This window comes from Prinia subflava, chromosome 5 (assembly GCF_021018805.1).
Source record: "Prinia subflava isolate CZ2003 ecotype Zambia chromosome 5, Cam_Psub_1.2, whole genome shotgun sequence".
NCBI classification, from domain to species: Eukaryota; Metazoa; Chordata; class Aves; order Passeriformes; family Cisticolidae; genus Prinia; species Prinia subflava.
The window spans coordinates 25,002,023-25,025,113 of record NC_086251.1 but is presented as its reverse complement, the minus strand read 5'-3'; the positions used below and the strand labels follow the sequence as shown (position 1 = coordinate 25,025,113).

The 23,091-nt window shown below is 47.8% G+C and overlaps 1 protein-coding gene across 3 annotated transcripts in view; it reads left to right on the top strand.

The window, feature by feature from the left end:
- Window positions 1-22,305, top strand: part of CREB3L1 (cAMP responsive element binding protein 3 like 1) — a 45,689-nt gene extending 23,384 nt beyond the window's left edge. The window contains exons 2-12 of one of the 3 annotated variants that reach the window (XM_063398481.1): window positions 1,132-1,360; window positions 6,082-6,242; window positions 7,785-7,863; window positions 8,772-8,929; window positions 9,549-9,698; window positions 10,476-10,534; window positions 12,326-12,394; window positions 14,651-14,750; window positions 18,874-18,994; window positions 19,439-19,682; window positions 20,060-22,305. In XM_063398481.1, the coding sequence (XP_063254551.1) occupies window positions 1,132-1,360; window positions 6,082-6,242; window positions 7,785-7,863; window positions 8,772-8,929; window positions 9,549-9,698; window positions 10,476-10,534; window positions 12,326-12,394; window positions 14,651-14,750; window positions 18,874-18,994; window positions 19,439-19,682; window positions 20,060-20,096 (1,407 nt within the window). In that variant the 3' untranslated portion in view covers window positions 20,097-22,305. Of the gene's footprint in view, window positions 1-1,131; window positions 1,361-6,081; window positions 6,243-7,784; window positions 7,864-8,768; window positions 8,930-9,548; window positions 9,699-10,475; window positions 10,535-12,325; window positions 12,395-14,650; window positions 14,751-18,873; window positions 18,995-19,438; window positions 19,683-20,059 lie in introns of all 3 variants that reach the window. The other 2 variants (XM_063398482.1, XM_063398480.1) reach the window with 2 other exon arrangements.
- Window positions 22,306-23,091: the final 786 nt, after the last annotated feature.

Sequence of the window (23,091 nt, the reverse complement as noted above, 5' to 3'; positions counted from 1 at the left end):
GGCATTCATGTCTCCACCCTAGGACCTATATGGTCTCTCCCACTCTCATTCATACCCTGTTGCTCTTGGTATTTCAGTATACTGCTTTCAATGCCTTTCTGCCCACTGAGATGCTTTTCCAGGCAGGGGGTGAGGGGACAGACCCAGTCTGACTCTGCTGAGCTCTCTCCAGTTCATTTAAGTTACACAGTTCTGTCTGTGTAATATAGTCACTTGAATCTATCTGTCTTTTCTTTCCTCTCCCTGAGCCAGAAGCCTCAATCTGCCAACAAATGGGATAATTTTTCAGCTGGTGTTTGGCAGCCATCATTTTTCTCCCTGCCCAACTAATGCTTTGTTGTAGCAAATGGAAAAGTTAGTGATTTGACTTCTGAATAGGAGGATATGCCTCAAAGGAAGCAGGTTCCCTGTAGCATCAGGGGCTCAGCTCTGCAGCAGTACTGGCCAGATTTACTGACTGTTACTGGAATGATTAGTGGAATGATTGTTTGTTGTTAACAGCCCATCTGTAGTGTTTAAACTTCATCGGGGAGCTGAATTTCACAGGCATTATCTGGATGAAGTACAGCCTCATATGGTCCACAGAGGGGCTGTTAAATCCCAGAGGAAATTAAATACAACAGGGGGCCTTCCTGTTATGTTGGTCCAACTGATCTTTTTTGTCTGATAGAAATCAGCAGCTGGGTTGATGTTCTCTGGGGCATCAATGTGCCTATTGCTGCTGGCAGAGAACATGAAAAAGTGTCCGTCATGCTGCTGAAGACCATGACTTTCTGCCACACTTACATTTTATCATCACAGGAATCTCTCCTTGTACTCTATTCGTTTTGTTGTCACAGTGAGATGATGTTTGGAAGACACTGATAGATACAAAGGAAGGGGAAGATAAGATAATGTTGAAAAGTTTCATGCGTGTTTGTGGCATAGATAAACATGCAGTGATGTACATGCACATCTCTTTCTATCTTAATTCAAGGTGTTTTTGTCAGACTGATGCAGGTGAGAAATAGGAACTGGTTTTTGCCATGCAAAAAGGGCTGATGCTGAGGTTTGACACTCAGTGCAGAGGAAGGCTCTCAGATCCCTCTTGAAGCTGATGCTAATGCTCTTTCTCCCTTCGTCTTTCCTCAGCATTTCTCAGAGAACCTGGATCACTTCTCTGATAACATGGAGGATTTCTCCAATGACCTCTTCAGCAGTTTCTTTGATGATCCAGTATTGGCTGAGAAGAACCCGCTGCTGGACATGGACCTGGATCCACCCACTCCAGGCATCCAGGCAGAGCACAGCTATTCCCTCAGTGGAGACTCTGCTCCCCAGAGCCCCCTCGTGCCTGTCAAGACTGAAGATAATGCTAATGGTGAGCATGAGATGTGCACACTGCACAGCTTTGGGCACATCTGTTAGCAGAGGCTCTGGCTGGCTTTCATATATAGGGACAAACTGGCTATTGCTTGGACTTGCACATGGCTGATCCAGGGAAGAATTTGATTTGCTGTTATCAAATACAGCCCACATTTTTCCCTTCCATTTGTGCTCTGATAGTCACATTACTCCTTTGCCAGGCTTACTGTTATTTACGAACATGGTAATTGGCTGTGGCTTAGTGTGCTGCCAGCTTCTGGCAAGCAACAGGCAATGTCGTTTTAGGACCCTGCAAACTTGGGTGTGGATGCCCTAGATCCAGCTCTGTTTTTGCATCAGGCAGCAGGGTTTTGGCTTGTACACAGGAAGCATAAGTCTCTGGCTGCAACCAGTGCTGGTACATGTGGAAAGATCAGTGGCTTCTTTACCAGCAGATCTTTTAGCAGGAGACAGAGAGGAACAGTTATTTCAAAACTTATTTTTAAAACAATTCATTTCAGGATAATTTATGATGGCTGGGTATTTTTAGAGCTGTCCTTGCAGAGAGTCCTGTAATTTGTGGGATTGTGTGGGTGTCCCAACAGCTGATGGACACCAGGCTGCCTGAAAAAGCAGTGGCACAGGCTCAGCATACACTGAAGACAGCTATTACTTTGAGCAACAGTGAGACCTGGGACAGAGGCTTCCCTCTCATGACCAGGAATGATCCCAGCTTTCTGGTACAAACACCGAGGCAGAAGGAGAGAAGGCTGGCCTCTGCTGCCTCTTAGGTCCTTGAAAAGGCACAACCATCTGCCACATTCCTTAGGGGCATCTCAGAGAGATGCTGGGAGAGAGATTTATAGCAAGCCAAGCAGCTCTGCCTTAGTACCAAAAAAGCTTTCAATTTGCATTTCTTTTTCCTTAGTTTTAACTAGTACAGTCTTGGAGGCAGCAACTAACAAATAAAAAAAGCAAACCAGCGTGAACAAATGAACACAACTTTGTTTTGCCCCTGAAAATGAATAGGAGGAGATAAGACTTGAGAATGAGAGAAGTCAAAGGAATGCATTTGTCGAAAGCAGTGAAGTGAAGACTGCTTGCATGAAGCTCTCTCAAGGACTCCTCTCTGAGACACTTAGCACCATTTCTGCTTCTCTTCACGGTGTCTGCACATGCCCTTCCTTCAGCTGTCATGTCTCAAAGGCAAGACCGTGACTCTCCTGAATGGAGTGTGCCGCTGCTCCTTGGGCAGAGGCCAGCACAGGGTGTGCAGCGCAGAACCCAGGAGAGCCTGAGATGGGACTGGCACTTGGTCTCTGAGAGTGCAGATCAGTTTTATCAGTTTTAAGGGAGTAAGGCCTAGCATTACAATGGCAGGTATAGGCATATCCATGCACCCAGTCCTGCAGCTAGATAATTCAGGTCATCTTTCCAGGGCTTTTTTGGCTCATAACTGCATGTGAGTCATATTCTAGTGAAACCCTGAGTCAGGTCCAGTATTTGCAACACTGTACAGTCCTTTTGGCACAGCTCTATCCAGTCTCAGTCCTTTTAAACATTCAGTTCCAATTTATTACCCAGAAATGTTTTTTCTTTAACATTAAGCAAGCTCTGCTCAGTCTGCAGAGCTCCTCAGGAATGCCCTTGCTCTGTCTAGGCTTGGAGTTGGCTGAGACTTGCTTTTTATCAGCTTTCTCCCAGCTTTTCTGCAGATCTCCAAAACTCTTCCAAATGCTGCCCCTTCCCACATGGTTCCCACTAACACAGGCCAGCCAGGGCAAGCCACTGGGCGCACTGTGACCCTGCTTATCAGTGGAGGCTGCTTTCCAGATGGCTTGTGCATACGGACTGGCTGCCTCATTTCCCAGTACCAGCCCTGAGTTTTGCAGGGTGTGATTTGATGCCAGGAGCAGGGGGAGCCAGGGTTGTGCAGAGCAGTGGGCAGTGGACCACACTCGGGTTAGTGCCTGCCTTCCTGTACAGGTCCTGCTTTCTCATTGCTCTTTGCCTCACCTCCTCAACCCTGGGCAGCTACAGATATCTCTCAGCCATATTTCTTCCCAATAGGTACAGAGTATCAAGAGCAGAGATGAGCATCTTGGCATGCCTCATCCACCAACATACAGTGAAATCTGCAGTGTTACCTCTGAAACATCCTCTCAGGCAGCAGAACCTAGACATGTTCACACAAGATGCCTACTCCTCCATCCCTCATTGACCCCCTGATGGCTTGTTTGTCTCTGATTCTGTAACCCAATCACTCCCCAGATAAATCTCCGAGGGTGGGAAAGAGAGCAGGGTCAGAATGTAGACAGGAAATGGGAGGACGGCACATACTTATTTGGGTGTCTGCTCCTTGGCCTGTCTGGACTGACAGCACTGGGGGCTGCTCTCTCACTGAGTCCAGGCTGACTGGGGAGAGCCCTTGGTGGTCTGCTCTCCCTTGTCTGGTAACTTGCTTCAGCAGCAGCCCTCACAGACAGAGGATACCCCACACATCTGAGAAAAAAGAAATGCAGATCTTTACAACAGAAAAGATGAGGAGGAAAAGGCTTCAAATGACATTAAGGAACTTCACAGTACTCAGTAGGCAAAATGTTCCCACAGTGGGCATAGCAAAACCATAGAAGAATTGAAATGGGGGAAGCTGTGAACTCTTCAGCATTATTCAAAGGGGTAGGTTCAAGTGAGTCATCTGTCAGGACTGACACAGGTTTAGTTGAACTTGCCTAGAGCAGTGGGATAGACTGAAAGATCTCTCAAGGTCCCTTATTTCTTTGAAAGGCAGAAGTGAGTCCAAATTTTCTGGACACAAACATTTGTGGCTATGTGACATCTTGCCTCCTTCCATCAGAAGGGGTTTGTGTGCATACCAGGGTAACTAGGACTTTACTACCAGCTGTGGGTTCAGTGTCCTTAGCAGGACAGAGAAAACACAATCCGCTCTGTGGCTGCTCAGTAGGCTCTGTGTTGTCTCAGCTGTGCAGTGCACCCTGCCTGAGATGCTGCCTGATGACATTAGCCCTGCTGCATGGTGGGAAGCTCTAGAAAGCAGTCCAGCAGCACTGAGAGCAGCACATGCAGCTGAGACACATGCAGCAGCCACAGGAGCGGTGTCTGTGCTTGAAGATGTCCAGTTTCAGAGGCAGCTGGAAGGAATGAACATCTGCTAGAGAGACCTGTCTAGGCAGAAATAAGGTGCTAGACCAAAGACAGGAAAGCAATATATTCCATTGGCAATGCCAACACAGTGTTATCATATATAATTCTTGTCTGGGCTTTAACACCACTCTGTCCAAGCATAGGCCAGAGGCAGGATTCTGCCCTGGCTCTCCTGAAGACAACAGAGGCTGAGTAGGGCAAAGACAATGTTAATGTACCTTTAAGTTAGATCAGATGGCAGCTCCCATGTGAACAGCTGCTTGTTTGTACTCTTCTTTGTGCAGGCTTTTCTGGAGCAGAGAAAGACCTTTCTTCCTCTCTGCTCTTACCAGGACATCTTCTGGACTGAGGCCTGCTCTGCAGAACAGCTCTGGGCAGCAGACAGCTAGGCAACATCCCTGGGCCTGACTGAGAGTGCTGCCTGCAGAGCACAGTGCAGAGTGGTTAGAGAATGAGTCACACTGTGGCCTTGTGGAGGCAACTGGAGCCCTCTCTGGTGACATGCTTAGCAATAATCTGTCCTGTGTCAAGCCAAATGTATTTTTGCTTGTCAGAGAAAAAGGGAAAGGGAAGGGAAGGGATGAGGACTAGGAAGGAAGGTGCAGGCTGCAGGCCAGCTAGGAGTAGCCTTTTGGCAGGTTGAAGTATTTGAAAAGCAAAGACTGAAACTTTAGAGCAGAACCCAGGCAGCTCTCCTGCCTAGCAGTCCTTTTCCCATCTGCAGTTTATCTGCGATCTCTACTTCCATTGGCAAGCCAGGCTCACACTACACATGTGCATGGGACAGAGCAGGCAGGAGGCAAGGGGAGCATGGTCCCACAGTTTCATTCAGTTCTCTTCAGATACTTTCTTTCCCTCACTGCTCCTTCTTATCCATGCCAGCAATGGCAGCAGGGTACAGCTATGGACAGGAGTCCCCTGAGCAACCCAGGGTAGAGAAGAGAGACTCAGAGGTGAGACTGAGAGGAGCAGCTGTAGAAGCAGCCTCACGAGCAGATGCTGCAGTGGGCTTCCTTCCATGGAAATGGACCTTCCTCCTCTTCTGTCATGCAGCAAAGCCCTGGAACTTGGCACAACATCATCAGGAGGCCAAAGCCGCACTGTCAGCCTTTCACTGTAATCATGCTTGCTCTCTCACTAGCTCTCCAGCACAGAGATGGTGCTATTCTTGGTAACACACCTGGCAGCTCTCTTAGACCATGCTGCCTAAGGAGCAACAGCCCAGCATCCTCCTCTCACTGAGCCCTAAATATAAATAAGCTCCAGAGGATGAGACCTAGACATTACTGGGGAAGAAACCCTGCAGCTGTCCTCCAGAGGCTGGGTTGTACAATCAGAGCACAACAGAGACACAATTCCTCTATCCCTGTCTTGTCTGCTCCCCACACACTGGGGGGCACACACTGGGTTCATTCCCTTTTGTACTGTGTGTTGTGGGCCTGCACATGCTGTGTGGTGACAGTGCTAAACTTGGAAAGGCAGATTCCTCAGTCAGAGGAAGCTGTCTGCATGGCTTTTTTTTCCTTGCCCTGTTCTTGCCGGAGTTTGACTCTCATGTTGTGCATGTTTCAGAGCTGGAGAATGGAGTGTGGTCACTGGGGCCCAAGCTCTGCTCCATCATGGTGAAACAGGAACAGAACCTGCCTCTAGACCTGCCTGAGTCCCAGCTACCTGCCAGCTCCATACCAGTGCTGAACCTCAACCCTCTGCAGAGACTGCCACTCCCCGAGGAGGTGAGCCCATCTAAAATCTGTCAGGAACCTGGGCTCTCACACAGCAGCACCCCTGGTGATGCACCCAGCCATGTGACTGCAGGGTCCTGCAAGGTGATTTAGCTACTGAACAGAAAGGAGAAGGTGTTACAAAGCCCAGATCCTGCATTATTTGTCATTCTCCTCTTGAAATGGCAGCACAGGAGTCTTTACAGTCTTGATTAAATATAAGCATGTTTCCTTGGCACAAAAGCCAAAAGCTTTAAGCTTGCACCTACTGGAGATCTGTCCCCTCCGATTTACCAGAGTTTCTGTAGGCATTCTTGGCTTACTTTCATTTTTCAGAGAACAATGTCAATCAGATGTCAGTGACCCCACTATTCCTGCATATAGACCCTTGCTCTGCCACTGTCTTTTTCATGCCTTTGTACTTGTCACATGGCCTCTCACACTTTGTAGCTGCTCACTGGAAATGTTGGTACCACTCCAGGTCCTGCTTGCTTTTTTCTATGAAGCAGCAGGATTTATTATTTCTGTGTAACAAGGGGCCAACTCTTTTGGTCATATCTGGGTTCTTAAGAAGTCTGTTTGTCTGAAGGATGTTCACTGATGCCACTGGTATGTGGGTGTAAGTTGATGGCTTAGTTCAGCTGGCCTTGAGTCCAGCTGTGTTGGATGAGAAGGTCTGACCAGTCTCACACAGACCTTGCCTATCGTGTAGCAGCTCAGTAGATAACAATAGAGCATCTCTGGGGTTCACTTCCTTGTTTCACTCATGTTGAACATCTTCCCATTTAAACAACCATCCAAAACAAATGGGTTCTTCCAGCCAAAACTGTGCACAAACTTCCTCTATTATTTACACAGCTTGAACTTGCTGTGCCCTCCAATCTCTGCTGTGTATGCTCAGCAGCCATACCATGGTGCTCTCTCAGCTGTGTTTACAGTCTGGAGCAGTTTGCAATGTGTCTGTTTAGTGTGAAAACTCCACCCTATGGTGGGCTGAGGGCTGGCAAGCCAGGAGGCTGAGGGCAGCATAATGCAGATGGGAGTAAATCTCTTTATTCAGCTCTCAGTCCCCTCTGACTGGAAACAGTTGCCCAGTGGTCCTGGTGAAAATCACATGAATGGGCCAGTGGGGTTGTTCTGTTTCTGTACAACCTCTATACTCCCATTTATAATGAAGGCAGATCAAAGAGGGACTTCCCATGGTAACGCAGGGGTTGGTTTAAATTACACTGTCTGGGTCTATCACAGGAAGAATTGCCTAGAATAAACGTCATCTCCCTTTTGGAGGTACTCAGCTCGGTGCATTGCTTGGCAGCACATCCATCTGTCAGTGCCACTTCCTCTATAAATGTGTTTGCACTCTCTGTGCCCAGCAACTGAGGCTTGAGGGGCTTATGTTTGAACTCTTGGTTTCCTCCATGGTGAGAGGCTCCTTTGGGGCAGAGCTGTGAGACGGGGCAGGACAGGAGAGCAGTGGCTATGGACAGAACTGGTGGGAGCCTTCTGGGCAGGGGAGGTGGCAGTTGCCAACCTCTTTCTGCTTCTCTTCCACAGATTCCTATAGAAATGACTCCAGCACCTGTGATCAAAGCTGAACCCAAAGAGGTGAACCAGTTTCTAAATGTACCTACAGGTAAGAAGATAGACTTTCCTGATCAACCATATTACTCAGCTGTAGGTTGTTATTATACAGAGTGGAAAGACAACACCTAAAGGCAGAGCCGTGCATATAAGGTAGCATTGGGGTAGAGAACAATAGAGGAGTGGGCACTGCCCTGTTCTAGCTCAGATCAGTGTCTGCATCAGGAGCCACACACAAAATTGTTCGAACAGGGACTCCCAGGCAAAACAGGCTACTTCAGAGTTGGAAATATGCAAGAGTGCCTTTAAAATCCTCAGAGAGACTGTAGAGCTATCCAAAAATAACCATCTGAAAGTCAGGAAATTCAGGATCCAGTTTAATTTGAAAGAAACCCAAGCATCTGAAAATCTGCCGATGCACAAATGAAAGCATTATGGGAACTCCCACTGCCGCAGAGAGACATTCCTTAGGCATATTCCCACCTCCATTAAGGCCCCTAGGGCTCTCCAGAACAAAGTGGGGACAGTTTTCAAGTGCTTGGAAAACAACTGAGCGACTGGAGCCCCGTTGGATCAAGTGTGCTGGCAAGCGTGTGAGCCCTGCAGTGCTTTTGGAAGAGCTTTTCTCTCACAGGGTTTCCTGTACTTGTGAACAGGCTATACAGCAAAACATCATGGGCTTTTTACTTCATTTTGGTTGACACCGGAGTATCTTATTGTTTTGTAAATACCTTCCCTTGGCAAAGCCCTGCCAGCTCCTCTGCAGTTCCTAGTTTAGCACATTTGAGGTCAGTCTAACCTCTGTCTTTGCAGAGCTCAGTCAGGCCTTTTTCTCAGACTCACCCCATCTTGTGAAACTCATCACCCTCTCCTTTCAGCCCTGTGTTATGGCAGGGCCCTATGTCTGTACCAACAGGCTGACATGAGAGCCATTGACTTGGTCTTCTTATTCCTCAGTAGATGACCTGGTGCAGATGCCTCCAACTCCACCCAGCAGCCATGGCAGTGACAGTGACGGATCTCAGAGCCCTCGGTCCCTGCCTCCCTCCAGCCCAGCCCGGCCTGCTGCTCGTTCTTCTACTGCCATCTCCTCCTCGCCTCTCCTCACAGCACCGCATGTAAGGAGGCAACAGGGCTGGGACACAGGGCTTCTTGCTGCTCAGAGGGGTTTGTAGGATTTCCGAGGCTTATGTGGAGGTTCCTGCCCTTGGTAAGGTCTCTAAGCTGAAATGCTCTGTCAAGGCCATGTGATGTCTTAGCACAAGGATATGGGGACAAGAAGTACTCACAGGAGTGAGGAGAGGCACAATGAATATCACATATCTACCAGCAGCTACCTTGTTTTAGCAGGTGCTGTCTTTCATCCATACTTTGGGAAGTGGCCTATGCACTAAGAGGACTTTCTGAGAAGGCTAATGAGAGAATTCCCATAACCAGACCAATTTTAACTTCTTGCCCAGAAGTTTGTTGGCAGGGTCCTGCAGTGCAAGTGTGTAACCAGCCTCACTGTGAAGGAAGAGATGCTCTCCCAAGTAAAAGAGGAAAGGAGTTGCTGAGCTGTGCCCCCAGGATCAAGTTGAGAGTAGGAAGGAGCACTGCCCTGCACCTCTTCAGTGTCAGTGGTCAGCAGTGCATTCTATTCTGATGTGTACAGCCTCTGGCTACTCTGCAAGGCTTTAAGGAGGATCACTGGGGTAGAACTTGCTGACCCTGATGGATGCTGTCTGTGTGTTTCAGAAGTTACAAGGAACCTCTGGCCCACTGCTCTTGACTGAAGAGGAGAAGCGCACCCTGATTGCAGAGGGTTACCCCATTCCTACCAAGCTGCCCCTCACCAAAGCAGAGGAGAAAGCACTGAAGAGGGTCAGAAGGAAAATCAAGAACAAGGTGACTGCAAAAAACATAATCATGCAGTTCCCATGATTCCACAGCATCCTCAGCTGACCAGTGCTATAGTATCCCTCACCTCCCCAGCTGCACTGCAGCTCAGAAAAGGTGGGATTGTGCCTTTGGTACACCAGTACCCACAAAGAGCCTCCCAACCCACAAAAATGGTGCCATGGGGCATCTCTGCTTGCGTGCTCTGCATACAGCCATACCTGGGAAGTGTGGCTCCCAGCCCAGCTCCTCGGAGTGTGTGGCGTGGGAGAGGGTCCACAGATCAGACAAGCTGGTCTGGCCAGGCCTTGTTGCAAGAACAGGGAAACCAAAACCATTGCACGGTGCAGGACGGGGGATGCAGAATGTTCACTAGCCAGGCAGAGGCTGTGAGACTTTAGGCTGGGATTAGAAAGCATCCTGTGGGAGAAATGGGAGACTGAACCAATCACCCTGTGACTCAGAAGTGGCCTGGGGCAGAATCAGCCTGAATGGCCACAGCACAGACCCATGTGAGTCAGAGGAGTGGAACAAATCTTAAAGATGCTCTCAGAAGTGAGGGTATAATGCAACAAATGGTTGCAGGCTACATGCCAAGGAAGGCTGCATACCTACAGCATCCATCCCCCCTAGTTTTGCCCTGGAGATCAGCAGGAATGGCAGGCTGGAAGGCAAATCCACATTTGCCTTTAGGATGCTGTGTGTGCAGGAAACAGACAAGATGCATGAGCCACAAAGAAATGTCCAGAGGCTTATGATACTGACTCCCCTCTGCCCCCATCACAGATCTCTGCTCAGGAGAGCCGCAGGAAGAAGAAAGAGTATGTGGAATGTCTAGAGAAAAAGTAAGTTTCTTCTTCTCAGTCTTAATTTGAAAAAGGGAATCCTGTCCATGCACAGTCCCCCTTTCTAGTGTTTTGTCTCTGAATTGCTCAAAAAATAGAATTCCTTGCAAGGATGGCTGCCCAGGAGTTTGGTTTGGAATCCTGCCCCTACTCTCCTCCTTCCTAGAAATCCTCTTGTGGGATAAAGATTGGTCAAGAAATTTTGTGTTTCCAACTGCTTCATTTGGCTGGTCCCGTGCAAAACACAGGTCATTTTGGCTGCCAACAAGGTGAGATTTTGGGTTTCCCCACTAGAAATTGTTTCTATTTTGTCTGTCCCCTAAGTGGGAAGCTGTCTGAGGGCGCTGATCATGGCTTTTTCCCCCTCTCTTCCCTTGAAGGTGGACACACAGACACTTGTCAGCAAGAAAAGCCTTGCATTACAGTTATTCCCCACTCTCCCCCACTTCCACTCTCTGCATTAGCTTTGTTTTTCTCCTATGCATGACAGGCATAAGCTTAAGGTGATGTCACATGACACTTACTGGGTAGAAAGTAACTCCTGTACTAGCAACCCCTCATGTGCATTCCCAGGCAAAGAAGAATGCTGGCATCCAAGCACAAATTCATGTTCCTGTATAATTACCATCTTCTTCCCAGTTACTAACACCATCTGAGATTAGCAAATGGAAAAAAACAACACCCAAATCCAACTTTAATTAACTCTTCTCCCTGATGCTGTTTATCTTCTCTAGTTGCACAGAAATGCTCAATTAAAGCAGATGATTCAAGGCATCTCAGTGTGCACGGGTATGTCCAGGTATCACATCACCTCCTGCTAGTGTCCCATATGGAGATCTTCAAGCCAGGGCTGGGGAGTTGGCTGACCTCACTCAAGGGGCAGGTCCAGGGCGTTTGGTGCTGGGGCCTCCTCCCCAGATGTGGCTGTGGTGCCTGTATGTACTCAGCAGTTTGTTACGCTAGAGCATTGCTTTGACAGATGGCTTTCAAACAATGCCAGGTTTAAATGTGAACCAAAAGCAGCATTCAGTGAATTTTTTAAATAGAACATGTCTTTGGTCAGCTTGGCTTACTAAAAACTGGTTTGTCAAAGTCTGTACTTGGGCCCTTCCCCATTCAGTTCGACATTCTTGCTGGAAGTCCAGTTTTTGCACAGAACGCCTGGTTCAAAGGCTGTGCTGCAAACCTCCAGCAGATCAGGCTGTGTCTCTGGCTTACCTTTCTCCCGACCTGGAAGGCACTCCCCTTCCTATGTCCCAGCTGCAGCTTGCAGCCCAACCGCTTTCCCTTCTGCAGCCGTGGGAAGGAGCCTGCAGGTTCTCTGCTGCCCTCCAGTGCCTGCAGTCGGAGCTCACCCAGCGTTTGCACAGAACGGCCTGGATTTCACAGCCAGGGTGCAGAGCCCAGGGCAGGTTCTCAGGGAGGGGTTTGACTTTGTCCCCCTCCTCCTTTTTCATGCTTCTTAGAGGAGTTTGGAAGTGATGGAGATGTCTACATAACTTTGAGTCTGTCCTGACTTGACCTGCCTGTAAACAGGTGCTCCTGTCTCTCCCAGCCCTCAGAAGACCCTGACCTGGGAACTGTCATATGTAACTGTCCACCTGCAGTCTCATCCCTGCTCCATTGGGGCTGCCTGCAATCAGGTGGGCCAAGTAACGTTTGATTTCAGGACCATCTCTGCAGGCAATGGATTAGGCCACTGAGCCTCCGTACCCCATGAAAAGCAAGGACTGCATTGTCTTAATCTCTCTGGCCTTTGTGACTAACTGGCTATGGGTTTTATTCCCACAGGGTAGAGACATACACAACAGAAAACAATGAACTCTGGAAAAAAGTGGAGACCTTAGAAAATGCAAACAGGTAAGAGAAGCTAGGCTTGACCCTCTGTGGGTAGGGCAGGGTGGGTAGGAAGGGAAGTCAGGAGCGCTGGAGCAGGGGGACAAGAAGAGAGAAGCAGGCTCCGCCAGCTCCTGGACGAGTGCAGCTTGGTGAGGTGCTGGTTTTCAGCCCGTGACAGCAGTGAGGCAGCTGGGTTTGGTTAGCAAGCCTGGAATGTTTGTGTTGGGACGCCAGGACACTCTGCAGCGAGGGGAGGGAGGGAAGGCATGTTTCCCGTATCCCTTTGTCCTCCCTGCAATCCTTGGGCTCATGCTGCCTTCTCCATTCCCCTCCAGGGCTCTGTCTCTTTCCAGGGCAGAGGCATTAAGGAGGCCCCTCACACCAGCCTCTCAGACCCACTATTTCTGCTTTGGGGCTCTTCAGAGAAGTACAAAGCCCTGGGCATATTGTGGCTGTTTCAGGTTTCTCTTGAGAAAGCTGAACAGACTGGGTGAATACACGGAAAGCATACATTCTTCTAATAAAAGTAGAGATCCCAACTCCCACCAAATCCAGAGCAGTTCTTTGCACATGTGGTGTTCCAGCCCTTTCTCAGCCTCTTTTGGGCAAAGCAAGCCCAAAGAATCTCTGTCTCATCTGCTGCTGCTGCTCACCTGAAAGGAGCAAGCATGCTCCCACAGCCCCAAAGTTCTCTCAGCCAAGGCTCTAGGTTTCCTCACTCAAAACTCTGGTGAGCACTTGTGCTTTTAATATGCAGAGCTGGCCAACCAGTCACCAGGGGAATTTGCTTCCTTTGAAGCAAATAATGAAGACTTCCACCCTGCAGTGGGGATGGACAGGTGGAGCTAGAGGAGAGCCCAGCTCTGTCCCCTCTTACTGGGCACAACAGGCGTGAGCAAGGGCAGGGTAAACTGCAGGGGATGCTTGTCTCTGTAGCTCCAGTTATATCAGCCTGAATTGAAGGGGAGAAGCACAGCCAGAGAGCCAGTTCCTCATGCACTCCTCTGCTGCCATGACAGCTATGGCATACTCCTGGAGGCTCCACTGCTCGAGTGCAGTGACATCGGCTTCCAGGCCTGTCACTGGGGGTTGCCAGGCATGGTCTGGCTGAGGTGTGTGAGAGCCAGAGGTCTCCTCTCTGCCAGAGATACAGCTGCTCAGCTGCTCTCGTGCATGGGGTACATCCTGCCCCCAGCCTCTCTGGGAATGTGGGCAGCCCTGCTGCTGAAAAAGTGAGCCCCACCCTGAAAAATCAGGAGACTGGCCTAAAAGCCAAGAGATTTTTTTTTCCCCCTAAAATACACATTGTATTCTTTCTAATTGGGTTTGGTTTTTGAGCACTGCCAGTGGGACACTCTGTGCTTCTCTCCACATGTACAGGGACCAAAACACAATTTGGAAAGGGATAAAGCCAGGATTCTCCTGCGATCTCCTGGTTCCAGGACCTGGCATTTTATGAAAGCTCAAATATATTTGTGCAGAACAGTCAGTGCTCCCAGAGGGAAAGTCAGCAATAGTCTCCATTTAAATAGTATGCAGCTCTTGGGAGCTGTGCGCTCTGTAGTCTCCCTCATCCCAGATTCCTTCACCAGCTCAGTGAAGGGTTCAGCAGCTCTTGTTAACACCTACCACTGTTTTGTATTATGTGTGCAGATGCCCATGAACAGTTAAATGGGGCAGAGACCTTAGCATGTGTTTCAGCCAGGGCAGTCAGAGAATGAATTAATTGCTGAACTCAAGATTTGGCTTTGCCTACATCCCTCTGCAGAATTTGCCAAGACTGAAGAAGCTCAAGGGAATCACAAACTGTTTCTTATTTCTCTCTCCACCACAGTTTGGGGCACACAGGTCGAGCTTCAGAGTATGTGTCTCTGAGTGAAGTGGAACAGGCAAGCCTGTGCTAAAGGTTTGACCTGTCTACAAAGTTCAGCCTCCATGCCAGAGCTTGGTTTTCATGGTACGCTGGCTCTCCACTGCTCTGGGAATTGACTGACTGGGCTTTCAGGCACCCAGGAGTCCTAAAGGAATGGGTCATTCCTGATAGCGAGTAAGTGCAGTGAAGGTGGTGGTGGACCCACTGATAAGACCCTTTTTTGTTCCTTGTTTCCCAAGCCTATTTGGTCAGAGAGCTTAAGCAATACACAGGAAAGGGGAGATGCTTGTTTTCACAAGAAAGGAAAATCAAGGTACAATATGAAGCGGGTAGTGGTATTCTTGGCTTGCCTACTGGCTTCTACCTCCTTATTAAGTTTTGATATGCATTGTTTCCTATCACAGGACTCTGCTCCAGCAGTTACAGAAGCTTCAGGCTCTGGTAGCTGGGAAAGTCTCCAGACCTTATAAAATGGCTTCCACGCAGACTGGGACCTGTCTAATGGTATAAGCTTCATTTCCATCTTCCTTATTGGCCATGCTTCTCCAGACAGCTTTGCTGATTGCCTGTCTCTGCCCTCTTCCCTGCTGCCCAGCTCTGTTGTCAATTACATCTGCTCTTTCCTTTTGTGTTATAGTCACCAGAGCTGGGCCCTGTGTCATACGTACATCAGTTGTTCATGCAACAACATTAGAATAATTCCTGCATTTTCACTGCCTTCTTCTTTGGGGAAAAAAACCCACTTTGTTTGCTTTTCATTAGCTTTTAGCCATTCAGCAAAAATCTTCAATGAGTTTCCATCATAATAGGCAGAGTTTTCTTTTGCTGAGCTAGTAATGCTTAATGTTTAACTCAGCAGGGCAGATGAACACTCCAAGTATTCATCCCAGTGGGCATTACCTTGTGTTTATCAGCAAGAAATGACATCTGTTCTTGCTATGCCTGCACATAGGCTTTGTTAAATCCAGCTGGAATTCTCTTTGTCCTTTTGACTAACCATAATAATTAGGGGTTGTCTGTTGTTTTGGTAATCCCTGTTTGCCTAATAGTGGAGGATCATGGTTAATAAACACTGGCTTCATTGAGGAGTTTTAGGCCGTGCCAGTGTGTAGCCATAAATAGAGCCAATTGCTTATTCTTCTTTTCTTTTTTTTTTCTTTTTTTTGGGGGTTTTTGTTTGTTTGTTTGTTTGTTTGTTTCTTCTTTTTTTCTTTTTTTTTTTTTCCGGGGACAAGTTTCTAATCCATAGTAAAAATCTGATCTTCACCCCTTCGATGTCTTTGCAGGATTGCCATAGTAGCTGCTTGTGACAAATTTGTCAGAGATAGTTATCTATATCTGGTCATCACTTCTATACTGTTAGCAGTCACAAAATGCAAACAGATGGTGAGGTACTTGCCCCACTTTCTCAGCACCCTCAAAATGTCCTGAAGGATTGATTTTTGGTCCTGGTTCAATGAGTTTCCTTGGTTCCAGATCCTCTGCACTGTAATTTCACGCACTTCCTCCTTTCAAAATGCTCAACCTTTTGCTACTCTTTGCTGCCCCCATGTCAGACCAGATTTTAATGACTGTCTTTTTTCTCCCTGCTCTCTGTCTTCATTCCCAAGTTCTTTCCACATTTTTGGGTGTGACCCAGCTGAGCCCAGTGACTCATTGCTCCTCAATGCAGCAGCTCATCAGAGCACCCCTGGCTCCAGCAGTTCTTCAGTGATACTACCTGGAATAAACAAGTCTAGAAGAGATGCTTCTCAGACATCCCCTGTGCTACAGGCTGATATAATATCTAATTTAGCTTCCCAACAATGTCTTATGTCTCCTTGCTGCTCCCTTTGTTGCAGGCATCCCAGCCCACACATCCACTCTCTCTGACTTCCTGGCTTTGAAGCATTTCAAGAATTTGTAATTTGCTTTCCTATCTTTGACCAGTTCCTTTCATAAGCCTCTGAGTCCTTATTTTCCATTTTAAATACAGCATTCCTTATTATGACAGGTATGTAGAATCATTGTGTCTTGCAACATGGGAGTAGAGCAGGCTACCCTTCTTCTTTAGCCCTGTGTTGTTGCTGGGGGATATTTGTACTGCCACTTCTTGAAGGCCTCCAGGAGTGAGCAGTCCTCAGCCTCCTCAGGCAAACCTTCCAGTGCAATGTTATCTTTCTCAGATAAAGCTTTCTTACTATCTCATCTCAATCTTCCTTGCAGCAGCTTCAGCCTATTAGAACTTCTTCTGCCCACTCTAAGCAAGATCTGTTCATTCTCCCTTTGTGCAGCTGCATTGTACATATGAATGTACAGAAAACTCTTGGTTTTGAGCAACCCCCCTTAGTCTGGTTTGCTAATTCACCATAATTTCTTCAGTCTCCCCTCAAAGCTCAGTTACTGAATGACTGCTTGTTCCCAGAGCTATCTTCCATACTTTCTCCAATGGTCCTGCATCTTCTTGGAAGTATAGGCCCAAAGCTGGGCATAGTGTTCCACCTGAAGGCCAGTACAAATCTATCCAGAAAGCCTGTTCATAATGCTTGGGCTGAGATTTGCCCTTCACAAAGTGACACTGACCTGGACTCATTTTATGCATCAGTTTAACTCCCAGAGCCTCTTCTGCAGAACAGCTGAAACATTTAGCCACTGGTGTATTTCCCCTGTTAATCACTCCTGCCACCTCAGAGCTCTCAGTAGGTGAGAAATCTATACATTTCTCTGTATAGATCTTCCCACTGTTTTCTTGGACCACTTCTTCCCATGGTCAAGATCATTCCAAATTTGAATACTGACCAAAAGCCAGTCTGCTTGTAGAGTCTCTCCCATCTGCAGTTTGATACAGTCCATCATTTAAGTCAAGCTTAAAAAGGATGAATCTTGCCAGATCTGTAACAGATCTCTCTGCTACTCCATCTGCTACTTCCTCACAGTTTGACAGCGAACCCTTTGATAAATACACTCTCAGTATGTCTTTTTTTTTTTTTTTTATCAATTTTGCCTCCACCTTTCCAAATGGTTTTGTATTAGTTTTCTCTATCTTAATTTCTCTCAGTTTTAAGAGGTCAGATAATGAGATGGTCAAAATCTGTGACGTAAATGTTACTCAGAATCAAGCCAAGAGTTTCTGTTATGAAGTGTTGTAGAGTTTGAACTAGAAGTGAATCAGAGCATCAGAGTTAACCTGAAACAAAACAGTAAAAACAGTGCTGTTTTGCAAAACCCCAGCTGAAAGCCATGTTAAAGCAAGATGTTAAGTATGCTGCTCTTTCTCAGCCCAAGAAGCCTGTTTTATTTTAGAAGGAAAGAACAGACTTTACAGGGCTGGCTCCCTTTCCTCCAAGTTGTGTTTGGCTGTGATAATTCCAAGCAAATATCCATTCAGAATTTATTTTTTCCTCTGTTTTTGTCAAATAAGGATTCTAAATTCTTCATGTGCCTGATATGGCATGCTTAGACACTATCTATGCTGCCTTCATTTAATGTCTTACTTTAAAACCAGCCATGAAGAGTCTGGACAATTAAAATCCCTCTTTATGTAACGTAGTATCCCCATGTTATGATTTCTTCTTCCACATCTCCTGGAATCCAATGGTGGTCAAAATTACCTTGATGTACCAGCTTCTGTGCATTACTTAGGCACAGGTATTCCAAAATAGGTGACTTCTGAAAAGCAGTCAAGCAATTGCAGGCAGTCCCCACAGGCATCCACCCAGGACAAATTTGCAAGTTTATACATAGGTAGTAGAAATCACCAACAGATGCATCGCCTCTTTGGCTGCTCAGTTTGAGCACTGAGCTGGCAGGAGGTAGTTGCAGACCATGCATAGTGCATGCGTGTTCAATAATTTGGCTCTGTACCAATTCCCATGTGTGTCTTCTTGCTCTGTACTGCCAGTTCCCTAAGCTCTATAGAGTCCCTTATGATCAGCACTGGCATTTCACTCTGAAGCTTTACAGCAGAATTTCCAGAGAGCTCCAGACCTACCTGAGGGGATTTCAGGGGAGATTTCACGTACCTTTCTCCTGTTATCAGTGCCTAGTAGCTCTGACTTGTCTGCCTGATAGCAGAAGGCACTGACACATGGTCCTGCATATCTACATGTCAAGCGTAAATTTAACCCTTTCCTATAATTCTGCATCTTTACTATCAGGTATGAGGCAACTGCAGTTCTGCTGTCATTTCTGTCCTTGCATGAGTAGTAGCTTCACTTTGCTCTGTGTGTAATACCTCACAGATTTCTCCCAGTGGGCTTGTTTTCTTTACAGCCCACAGCAGCTCCTGCTAAGCCAATGGTTAGATTCCCTTTGGTCAAGGCAGAGTTTGTCCCTTCTTTTCAGAGTCTCCCTTTTTTTCAGCTTGTTTCTCAGCTATGCCTTCCACTATCTCTCCTCAATAGGACAGGCAAGTTCTCACAACTGAACCAGGAATACTCCAAATAAATCAATAAGAGGAAGTTTCTGACTTCCCTTCTCGAATTTGCAACAGAGATTAGCACAGCAAGCCCGTTCCCCGTCTAGGGGACCACAGGTATCCAGTTGTCAATCTGACCAGATCTTCTTACACAGCCTCATGTGGTTGTGCTGTGGGGGGAGTGTTTCTTCATGGCTAATGGCACTGACTCTGTGCTGATCTCCTTTCTAGGTGCTGGCACTCTGCTTTGTTCTGATCCTGGGATCCCTGATGCCCTGTCTCCCTGAATTCTCTTCAGCATCACAGACAGTGAAAGCAACACCAGCACCAGACATTTACACAACTAGTAAGAGTGAGTCTAACGTTCCTCCATTTCAACTTGTCAAACCCTGTCCAGCTCTTCTCTCAACACTCCCTAGTCAGGCATAGCATCCTCACCTCTGTGCCTACCTCACATGCTGGGGCTGTGGCAAGGGAAGACTCCTTTAGGTGATACAAACTCCATAACAGCTCCTTGTTGGGCCTGTTGTCATCCTGTGCTAACCATTGTACCAAAACATGTCAAGTGTCAAAGGAAGGAACATGAGGGAAAAGTCCCAGGGCAGACTGGTTGTCTTCTGAAGAGACTGTGTGTCCAGGGGAGCATTTGCTTCATGAAGCTGGGGAGAAGAGGGGATCCTGCACAGTTACACATGGACAAAGCTGGGTGAACATGTGCTGAAAGCACCATCATGACCCACACCCATTGCAAGAGACCTTGGCCTCATTGTTAACCAATGCTCTCTTTTTTTTCCAGTTCAGTCACGGAGCCTCCTTTTCTATGATGAGGGTGCTGGCTCCTTAGAAGAGAGCTATAGCTCCTTTCTAACCGTGGACCATCCTGAGGGGTGGGAGGCCAAAAAAAGGCAGTCTGAGGAGGGAACACCTCATCTGGCCAGGACACATGAAACAGCTAAATATTTGAGCAAAACCCAGGGGGGTCCTGACCAGAACCGAACTGACCCAACTCTCAGCCACCTCAAAGAGCAATTCCATGAGAGGTAAGCAGGTGGGGCCTCCTTCTGAGCCCAAAACACAGTGTGGCGTCTGGGGGCAAAGCAGCAGGCATGTCTGTCCCCTCTGCTGTAAGCTACCGACAGCTGAGCTGCCCGGGACAGGCAGTCAGCCAAGAGCAGTGGCTGGAGGAGGCCAGTGCTGCCAGGGAGCATAAGAACAAGTTTATTTTCTAGAGCAAAAGTTTGTCCATAAAGCAGTGTCCCACTTGCATAGGGATGTGGAGGGCTGGATGACTCACGTGGTCCCAGGTCTGGGTTCCATTTAGTGCCCTGGGGAAAGAGTTCATCCTGGGCACACAGGTGAATTTGCATAGGAGGCTACAATGAACCTTGACTGATGCCTTGTCTTTTCTTTTCCTCAGGGAGACAAGCTCCAGTGAGACAACTGAATTCTTGTAGCAGCTGCTGGACCTCAAGGCCTCATCTGTCTGATTGCAGGATTCCCTCCTCACCAACTGAGGGGACTTGGCAGGAGAGGACACTGCATTTAGACACTCCTAAACTGGCCTTGGGTTCAGCGCCTCCCCTTCCCCATCATCTCCATTAGTGCTGATCTCTCTGAGGGGAGTCCTAGGACTGCCAGAACCAGCAAGCCCTGAGACTCCCTCTTCTCTGGCCTTACCTCCTGCTAAAATGAGCACTGCCCTATGGATGTGGGCTCACCTTGGAGAGGAGGGAGATCAGGGGAAGCCCACAAACTATTCAGCTCACTCCCCAAAGCCTCCAGACCAAGGGGACTGTCCCCACATGTGTACCCCTTGGCTACATCAGATGCACCTGAAGGAGAGAGAAAGTGCTGGATTTGCTGTCCTGCCTGAGGGTTTTAGGAGTGGGTGATATTGGTGCTGGAGAGATGGCTCTGGAGAATTTGAGCTCGTTCCTTGCCCTCTATATGTTAGTATATTTCTGCTTCCATTGAGAGAAAACCTAGTTCTTCCTTGCTCTAGTTTTCTCTTGATGGACATGCCTACATAACTTCAACACCAACTATCTGCAAAGATCTGCACACAAACGGAGTGGGGGAGAGAGATCCCAGACAGATAAATCACCATAAAAATTAGCCAGCAGCTTCTGGTAACCAGAGCTTTGAAAGACAGAATAACTTTCCCTCACAACCCACTTTGCCCCACCCTTAGCACCCCTGTTTTGGCAGGGGTGGTATTTTTCTTTCTGTTCCCAGCTTGGGCCCTACAGTGCAGTGCTAACCAGGTCAGTGGTCTTCTCACTTTCCATTCTGCAGGCCTCCCCCTCTGAGAGTGAATGAGAAAAACACATTCCCATAACCCAGCTCTCCATCCCTGATTCTGCTTCATGCCTAGTGATGTCTTCCTAGGAACCACCAAGGAGAGCTCTACAACCTACTGGAGGGCTGTCAGATTAGCCATCATTCCCCTCACATCCTCTGTGTGCACAATAATGATGTGAAAGCCACTGAGGACATACTGGCATTTCTGCAGAGAGCTACATCTGTCAGGTAAGAGGTGGTATGTTGGAATTGGCCAGGGTCACCAAGGACAGTTTTAGACCTCTTCTTTCTAAATGGTGACAGCAAAGATGGCAAACTCTTGCCATACCACCTCTCAGGCCAGACTTGCCAAGTTTGGTGTTGAAGTGACATCATCTCGAGCCTATGCCATCCTCTTCAGCACCCAGACACCCATTTCTGAACTTTCTTCCTCTCCAGCAAAAGTCCTGCAAAAAGGCAGAAGTGTCTCCTCACTCCATGCCCTCAGCTGCCATTTGATGGAAGGACAATGTGGGACACGAGTGTCGGAGATCTGGGATGTGGCAGGTTGGCCCATGTGTAACACGGAAGTCCCCGTCACTCTGCCAGGTCTCACAGCAGGCTCCTCTTCTGCTTGTTTCTCATCAAGCATCCTGGACTCACTCTGCACTGCCCCAGCCTCTCCTCTTCCCCCAGACTGGGAGTGGAGAAGGCTCCCTGTAGAGGAAGGATGGGATGGCTCTTGCTCAAGGACTCAGGGAAGGGCCCTCACATCCTTCTTTTCTCCCTATTGAAAATTGGTTTTGCCCCTCCAAGTGATTTAGGAAAATTTGGACACAGCTGCCTGCAATCATGCATGCGTGGCCAGTGGGGTGATGAAGAGGAAAGCCTTCAGCATTGCTCTGCTCTCCCCATGGGACGCGCTGGTCACCGGATACCACTGCACTCCCATCCTCCGCCCCAGCACAAAGAACCACTGCCGGGTCCAAGCACACCCTCCTGCAGCCCAACACTTCACCGAGCGTGTCCCCACGCCTCCCACTCCCACCGTTGTACAGAGATCAAGAGCAGAACTCGTTTGTACATAATGAAACTTATTTTGTATTATTGCCGATCCCTTAAGATATTGTATTTTGGAGACTCTCAGATCCTATTTTCAGTATTGTATTTTATTAAGAATTAGTGCGGGCTTGGCATCTATGAACTTCCTTCTTGTGGCAGCTCACTTTCCACTTATACTCCAGCAGCTGCTTCTCCCCTCTTAGTTTTTTTGTGGTTTTTGTTTTGTTTTGTTTTCAAGCCACCCTTTCTCTTCTTTCTATCACTTGCTCTGCATTTGCTTTATGAAGCAAAACAAAAATAAAATAAAAAGATGCAGCATCAGCCCAGGTTGACAGGTGCTTTCATTGAGGCATGGTTGTCATGCCAGCCCATATGCACAGCTCCTCAGCTCCTGCTCCCTCTCCCATTCCCTAGCCACATGGAAAATTGGTTCAGTACTTGAACTTCATGCTCCATGTTAGGGGCTAGAAACAAACTTACATGTTTTATTTCCAGCAGCACTGTCATTGTCATTTCTTCTGCAGTTCTGAACAAATCAGAACTCTTCTTCCTCAGTTTCTTCTCCCCCCTTGAAATACCACTATCATTCTCTTGGAAGGCGGAGGATCATGGAAGACAGTATATGAGGAGCAAAGAGCTACTTCAATGAAAAGGCTGTGCAGGAGTCTGTAGAACAAAGACATAGCTCATGATGGTCCTATCCTGTCTGAAAAAATACCTAAACCTTTTCATTAACTGTAAAAGCAGAGCAACCATGCTCAAATGGGCAATGACCTGGGTCCTGGCTGTCTGTCAGCCTGTACCTGACAGTCCATTTACATCTGCAAAAACTGATAGCTTTTGTCCTGATTTTGTGTGAAACACAAAGCAACAGGGGGTCTAGAAAACAAATTTTCATTTTCTAGCAAGCTTCAAGTGGGTTCATTAGAATTTGGCCATTGAAGCAACTCCTTGCAGTCAGCCCTCCATGTCTGGAAGGCAGCCCAAGCAGGAGCTCCTTTCAGAGATGCTGTAAGGTGTCTTTATCTCCCACCTCTGGCTGGGCTGGTAAAGCAGACTGCCACAGCAGAATGTGAGGTTTGGGGCTTACAAAGGTCTCTTTCTGCA